Source organism: Coregonus clupeaformis, chromosome 34 (genome assembly GCF_020615455.1).
Source record: "Coregonus clupeaformis isolate EN_2021a chromosome 34, ASM2061545v1, whole genome shotgun sequence".
Classification (NCBI taxonomy): Eukaryota; Metazoa; Chordata; class Actinopteri; order Salmoniformes; family Salmonidae; genus Coregonus; species Coregonus clupeaformis.
In genome coordinates, this window is record NC_059225.1 from 9,324,780 (window position 1) to 9,332,169 (window position 7,390).

The 7,390-nt window shown below is 39.8% G+C and overlaps 1 protein-coding gene across 1 annotated transcript; it reads left to right on the forward strand.

Annotated features, from left to right (window-relative positions):
- The first annotated feature begins 3,003 nt into the window (after positions 1–3,003).
- LOC121549436 (sialic acid-binding Ig-like lectin 7) lies at positions 3,004–6,491 on the forward strand. The gene is made up of 7 exons (XM_045210309.1): positions 3,004–3,104; positions 3,440–3,826; positions 3,948–4,253; positions 4,369–4,635; positions 5,573–5,666; positions 5,779–5,836; positions 6,213–6,491. The coding sequence occupies exons 1-7, from the start codon at positions 3,056–3,058 to the stop codon at positions 6,489–6,491; spliced, it is 1,440 nt and encodes a 479-aa protein (XP_045066244.1). The 5' UTR covers positions 3,004–3,055.
- The last annotated feature ends 899 nt before the right edge of the window (positions 6,492–7,390 follow it).

Genomic DNA, 7,390 nt, shown 5'->3' on the forward strand with positions numbered 1-7,390 from the left:
CATCGACTGGTATGCCATCCAACCCTGGAGTTTTCCCAGACTTAAAGTCTTTAATTCCATCCAGAAGTTCCTCCTCTGTAATTTCACCTTCACATGAGTCTTTCTGTGTGGCTGTTAATTTGACATTATCAACAGAAAAAAAAATCTCTACAATTAGCTTCAGTTAGAGGAGATGGAGGCGACTGAAACGAAAACGTATGCTTAAAGTACTTTGTTTCTTCCTTCAAAATATCATTTGGTGAATTATGGGTGACTCCGTCTATTGTAACCAGTTTCATTAAGTTCTTTTTGGTAGCATTCCTATGTTGAAGATTTAAAAATGAATTTTGTGCATTTTTCCCCATATTCCATCCAGTTTGCTTTATTTTTATAATATATTACACTTGATCTTTCTTGAATAAGTTTCTCCATTTCTTTTAGTTTTTCCTCTAATTTATTCTGAGCCTCTATGTTACAGTTTTTATTGCCATCTATCTGTTCTGTTAGACTTTCTATTTCCTTTCTTAGTATAAACTCTTTTGACCTAAATTGCTTTTGTTTTCGAGATGAGTACTGAATTGCATGGCCTCTAAAGGCACATTTAAAGGTGTCCCATACAATAAGGGGATTCGCTGTACCTGTGTTATGTTGGAAAAAGTCAGTTATAAATTCCTTTGTTCTAATTATAAATAAATTATCATCCAATAGGCTTTGATAAAATTTCCAATATCCTTGGCCACGTGGAAATTCAGTAAGAGTAATGTATATGCCTATTATATGATGGTCCGACCGCATTCTGTCCCCTATCAACACTTTTTTTTTACTTTTGGTGCCAACGAGAATGAGATAAGAAAGAAGTCAAGACGACTAGCTTGATTCAGTCTCCGCCATGTATATCTCACTAGATCAGCATATTTAAGCCTCCATATATCTACTAGTTCTAATGTATCCATGACATTCACAATTTCCTTAAGAGCATGTGGGTGATTGTTTGTGGTGAGATTTCCTTTACGGTCCATTGAGCTATTTAAAACAGTATTATAATCCCCCACCATAATAATATTGTCTTGAGTTGCTTGCAGGCTTGATAATTTATTATATATTTATTGTCAAAGAATTGTGGATCATCATTATTTGGTCCGTAAAGGTTAATGAGCCATATCTGTTTATGGTCCAATAACATATTTAAAATAATCCATCTACCTTTGGGTGTGAATACTTATTTAAATGAGATATTTCTGTATTTCAGTGTCAATAAATCTCAAAACATTTCTAAAAACATATTTTCACTTTGTTATTATGGGTTATTGTGTCCAATTTGTAAGTCGCTCTGGATAAGTGCGTCTGCTAAATGATGTAAATGTAAATGTAAATGGGTGAGAAAACCAATCCATTTAATCAATGTTTTATTCAGGCATTAACACAACAAAATGTGGAATAAGTCAAGGGTTATGAATACTTTCTGAAGGCCCTGAGTATACGAAAAATTAGGAACACCTTCCTAATATTGAGTTGCACCCCCTTTTGCCTTCAGAACATCCTCAATTCATCGGGGCATGGACTCAACAAGGATGCTAGCTTAAAAATCCTTCTTGAATTTGTCTCCTCCCCTTCATCTACACTGATTGAGGTGGATTTAACAAGTGACATCAATAAGGAATCATAGCTTTAACCTGGATTCACCTGGTCAGTCTATGTCATGGAAAGCGCAGTAAGATACTTCTAAATGTTGGTTCTGATCTATCACCTAATACCTACTAATTTATCCATTGACAGTGAGTGGTAGCCTGAACTACCACTGGGGGGTTGGGGTGCCGCGGGGCCCCAAATGCCGTAGTCCGACCCTGGTTAGGAGAGCATTTTCGCTAACCATAACCCGTAACCGTAATTCTCCTAACTTGCTGCACACATTTACCTTGCCTGATACGGAAATGTCCATTCCGTATCGAAGTGGCGTGAAAATAATGTTTCTATGTGGCATCCAGCCCACCAGGCTCTGCTTGGCAAATAGACTCCAAAGAGGAAGTGAAGCAAGAACAACAGGAAGTTATTGAAGGAGAAGTTGAGTGGTCTGTGAGAATCAGTCAGATACAATTACAGTTACTATGTTTCATACCAAGTCTGTTTTTCATGTTGAAAAATGATGTGACAACAATTTGTTTTGTATCGAACTTTCTTTTTCTGTCTTGTGTAAAATTAATAGTGGTTTTTGGTTTATTTAGCTAAAAAAATAAAAAATCCCACACACATTTCCATTCAAGCCTTGGAGATAGGGGAGAGTTTCCTTTGTTGTATTTAACAATGTATCGGGGGCTGACTTAGCAATTTGGTGTCCCGTTTCAAAATGCTGTTGTCTTGTCCTAAACCTAAAATAATAGTGGATTTTAGTTTATGATTTAGCTAAAACATTTTACAAATCCCACAGATATTTCCATTGAAGCCTGGGAGACAGGGGAGAGGGAGATGGTTATATTACCTAAAGTTTCCTTTATTATATTTATAGATGTATCAGGGGCGGACTTTGGGGGCTCGTTTCAAAATGCTGTTGACTTTCCTAACCCCAAAAAGGTACATTTACCCCCCCCCAAAAAAAAATAAACTGCTTTTATTATGATTATCACACAACTAAAAACCTATTATGTATAACAGTTTCATTCCTGGCGTAATTAAATGTATAGGCCATATAAAGCTGTTGAATCAGTGGATAAAACACACTTTGTGTTGAGAATCAGTCAGTGGACAGCTAGGGCCCATTTCATTTGAAACTGGTGGAACATGGCTAAGGCCACCTCTGTAATGTTTCAAGTGACTGTCACGATCGTTTCGACTTCTTCACTATATTCTCTGTTAATTTCAATGTTCAAAATACATTTAAGGAAATTCTTTACAAGAAATTAGATTTAATATGTTCATAGTACTGCTATTCGTTCATGTATTAGCTTCACATTACAACTGAAAGACATACTGTATTTGATATGGGGATGGTTCAATGCAATGTGTTGTGTGAGTTAAGCTACTCTACCAGTAAGTGTGTGTTTGTCCTGTTTCAGGTGATCAGTAGTGTGTGAGTTCTCACATGGCTTGTCCTGAGAACATGTTTTTTCTCATTGGCCTCTTTATGTCAGGTGAGTCTTCCACACAGCAACAACTAGTTAGGAATCAGACAGAGGAATAAGCACAAGTGATGATATTTCATGGTATGTGCTATATTCCCATCTGTCTCAATGTTTAGAAAAGTGTACAGTTGACTCCTGATAAGTACAGTTTAATATTTTGGATTCAAACATTCTTTGCTCCAGATATGTCCATGTTCCAGTTTAGGGCATGGAGTCACGACATCAGGAATCACCTGTACATTGAAATTAATTAATATGTTTTGATGCAGAGGCAGAATATTGGGAGAGAGTGACTGTACTGAAAAGATCACATAACCTCCCTGATGTTGTCCTTTATGTTGCAGGTGTTTTGGCCTGTTTTGGCCAACGAGGTTTGATCGCCACAATGCCAGATAGACTGGATGTACTGACTGGCTCCTGTGTGCAAATCCCATGTGCATTTGATATTCCTGACCAAAATGACTATAAATTTAACAGCACAATACTTACCTTTGGAGTGTGGATAAAAAAATCACCACAGTTTGCTCAGAGTCCGGACAATGTTGTATTTAACAGTAGTAAGAAGGTCAACAGATATCAAGGGAAGATAACTGGAAACATTTCCCAGAAGAACTGCACCACAGTCTTCTTCAATGTAACCACAAGTTACTCTGATAAATACTTCTTCAGGATTGAAAGTCAACCATTCCGTGCAACAGACCCTGAAAAGTCTGTTAATATAGATGTCAGGGGTAAGAAGAGACAGAGACTATTTAACTTTTATCAACTTTTCTAAAATGATATGAGTAGAATACGTCCAAGTAGGCAGTGTGCCTGTCAGAGTAAAATATATTTATTTTTAATGTATTACAGATTTGCCTCCCAGTCCCATAATTACTGTCTCAGGTGAGGTGAAGGAAGGGACCCCTATCAGTTTGAACTGCTCTGCTGTCGCTCCCTGTCCCGAACACCCCCCTGAGCTGACATGGACTCTCCCAACACAGTTCACACCTGAGAACCAACTGCAGGAGAATCCAGACCAAACCAAATCAGATCTCTCCACGGTGACCTTCACTCCGTCATACCTTCATCATGAGAAGAACATCACTTGTACTGCAGTCTACCCAGTAGGGACAAGCAACAAGACAGCTGAACATACCATGATGCTTAACGTTTCATGTAAGATTTAGTCAAAGTTTCCTGTAGAATAGATAATTCTATTCTAGAGTGGTTTTGATTAGACTATTCAATATACCACATCCAGATACATTCTAAATGAGCCCCTCTCCCTCAGTCTCTCCTAAGGACACCTCAGCCTCCATCAGTCCAGCTGGTCCAGTATTAGTGGGCAGCTGTGTTAATCTGACCTGCAGCAGTACAGCCAACCCTCCTGTGACAAACTTCACCTGGTTCCAGATCAGTGGGGGTAAACCAACACAGGTAGCATCTGGACAGAGTTACACCCTCAATGTGACTGTTGGTGATGGAGGACTGTACTACTGTGAAGCAAGAAATAGTCACGGCCTTGGGAAGTCAGAGGAAGAGAAGCTGGCTATTAAAGGTAAAACGGGCACGTTGGGCACAATGTTAGATTATGTGGACACCCCTTCAATTTAGTTGATTTGGCTATTTCGCCACACCCGTTGCTGACAGGTGTATAAAATTGAGCACACAGCCATGAAATCTCCATAGACAAACATTGGCAGTAGAATGGTCTTACTGAAGAGCTCAGTGACTTTCAACGTGGAACCATCATAGGATGCCACCTTTCCAACAAGTCAGTTTGTCAAATTTCTGCTCTGCTAGAGCTGCCCCTGTCAACTGTAAGTGCTGTTATTATGAAGTGGAATCCTCTAGGAGCAACAATGGCTCAGCCGCGAAGTGGTAGGCCACACACGCTCTCAGAACGGGACAGCTGAGTGCTGAAGCGCGAAGCGCGTAAAAGTCATCTGACTTCAATTGCAGCATTTTCTACCGTTCCAAACTGACTCTGGAAGCAACAAGAACTGTTCGTCGGGAGCTTCACGAAATTGGTTTCCATGGTCGAGCAGCCGCACACAAGCCTAAGATCAACATGTGCAATGCCAAGAATCGTCTGGAATGGTGTAAAGCTCGCTGCCATTGGACTCTGGAGAAGTGGAAACCCGTTTTCTGGAGTGATGAATCCTGCTTCACCATCTGGCAGTCCAACGGACAAATCTGGGTTTGACGGATGCCAGGAGAATGCTACCTTCCCCAATGCATAGTGCAAACTGTAAAGTTTGGTGGAGGAGGACAAATGGTCTGGAGCTGTTTTTCATGGTTCTGGCTAGAACCCTTAGTTCCAGTGAAGGGAAATCTAAACGCTACAGCATACAATGACATTCTATATTCCATATTAATGCCCATGATATTGGAATGAGATGTTCGACGAGCAGGTGTCCACATACCTTTGTTCATGTAGTGTACTTTAGTGATCTTTTTGTGAGAAATGACCATAATATGTGCTGTATTTTCAGGGCAAGAAGAGCCTGTTAACCCAATGGTGTTTGGGGTTGCAGCAGGAACTCTGGGGGCCTTTTTTCTTATCAGCCTGATCAGTCTTTATGGATGGTAAAAACTATTCCTGGCATCAATGCAAAACTATTTATTTATGTTGTGTTTGTGCTTTTGCATATGAAAACCATCTCAGTGCATTCAGAATACCTTTCTAAATGTCTTCCAGGAGGAGAAACTCTAGGCTCCCCGATGGACTTGAAAGGATGGACAATCCACAGGGACAGGTGGGAATAAGGCTCAACTTTCAAAAACCATCTACAAAGTGTATCTAAGCAATTACTGAATTAATGCTGAAACTATCCAAAGCCATGAAGTTAACATAATTTTAGAGGAAGTTTAGGGGGAGATGAACACACTGATAGCAATGCCACATCCTGTGAGAACATTGAATGAAAACAGAATAGCTGTTGGACTTTGACAGTATCCTTTAGATTGGAGCTCATTTGTTGTCAAAATGTAATTATTTTCTTCTGTCAGTTTAATTGACATTGTCATTGACATCCTCTCAGTATGTGTTGTGTAACCTGCTGCCTTTAGAGTTTTACAAATGACTGAGCTTAGAACTTTACACCTGTTCCTCTCTCTGTGTTCTCTCCACAGAACTCCCCGGTTGGGACGGTGTGTGTTAACCAGACCACAGCCGGAGAGAAACCAGAGGAACCTGCAGAAGACCAGCCTGAAGAGATCCACTATGGTGACATAGACTTCTCCAAACTACGGCCCAAAGAGACCCCAGCTGCAGCCCAGGACAGGAACAGGGTCCAGGGGCAGGAGAGTGAGTACGCTGAAGTCAATGTGACCAGGAGAGGGCCCCAGGAACCACACCTTAACTACATAGATGGGCTTTATGCACAAGTGAATCAAAGAGGTGCATTTTAAGTATTTGGGGTATATACAGTATGTATTGTGTGCACTGAGCTCCAACAGTACTGGGACAGTGCCATTTATTTAACTTTTCAGTCTCTGTTCTCCAGAACTTTTGATTTGAAATGAAACAGTTACTATGAAGTTAAAATGCAGACTGTCAGCTTTAATTCCAGGGTATTTTCATCCATATCGGGTGAACTGTTTAGAAATTACAGCACGTTTTGTACATAGTCACCCCATTTTAGGGGACCAAAAGTATTGGGACAAATTCACTTATGTGTATTAAAGTAGTAAAAAGTGTAGTATTTAGTCCCATATTAGCACACAATGACAACATCAAGCTTGTGACTGTACAAACTCGTTGGATGCATTTGCTGTTTGTTTTGGTTGTGTTTCAGATTATTTTGTGCCCAATAGAAATTAATGGTAAATAATGTATTGTGTCATTTTGCAGTCACTTTTATTGCAAATAAGAATAGAATATGTTTCTAAACACTTCTACTGTACATTAATGTGGAAGCTACCACGAGGACGGATAATCATAAATGAATTGTGAAAAATGATGAGTGAGAAAATATCATACTCCCCCCCCAAAATGCTAACCTCCCATGTTATTGCAATGGTGAAAGGTTAGCATGTCTTGGGGGTATGATATTTGTGACTGTAGTGTATTGACAATATGATGGTGTTAAATGTTGTTTAAATGGAACTGAAAGAAGGTTGATTGTTGCTATCAAGAGGGAAGGTTTTAGCGTGACGTCATATATGACAGACAGGAAGTGGGTTGTAAGATACGGGGATTGAACAGTAGAGGGAGCCATTCCACTCTTGGAAGGCTATATAAAGGGGGGAGCAACGACGGAGAGTTAGAATGCAGTAAGATTTATTTGGGTCTGGTTCTCCGGACATCG

Excerpts from the sequence above, each read along its gene's own strand:
- LOC121549436 (XM_045210309.1), top strand. The coding sequence starts at position 3,056 with ATGGCTTGTCCTGAGAACATGTTTTTTCTCATTGGCCTCTTTATGTCA. Across the intron at positions 5,667-5,778 it reads CTGATCAGTCTTTATGGATG|GAGGAGAAACTCTAGGCTCC; the intron begins GTAAAAACTATT and ends AATGTCTTCCAG. Across the intron at positions 5,837-6,212 it reads TGGACAATCCACAGGGACAG|AACTCCCCGGTTGGGACGGT; the intron begins GTGGGAATAAGG and ends TTCTCTCCACAG.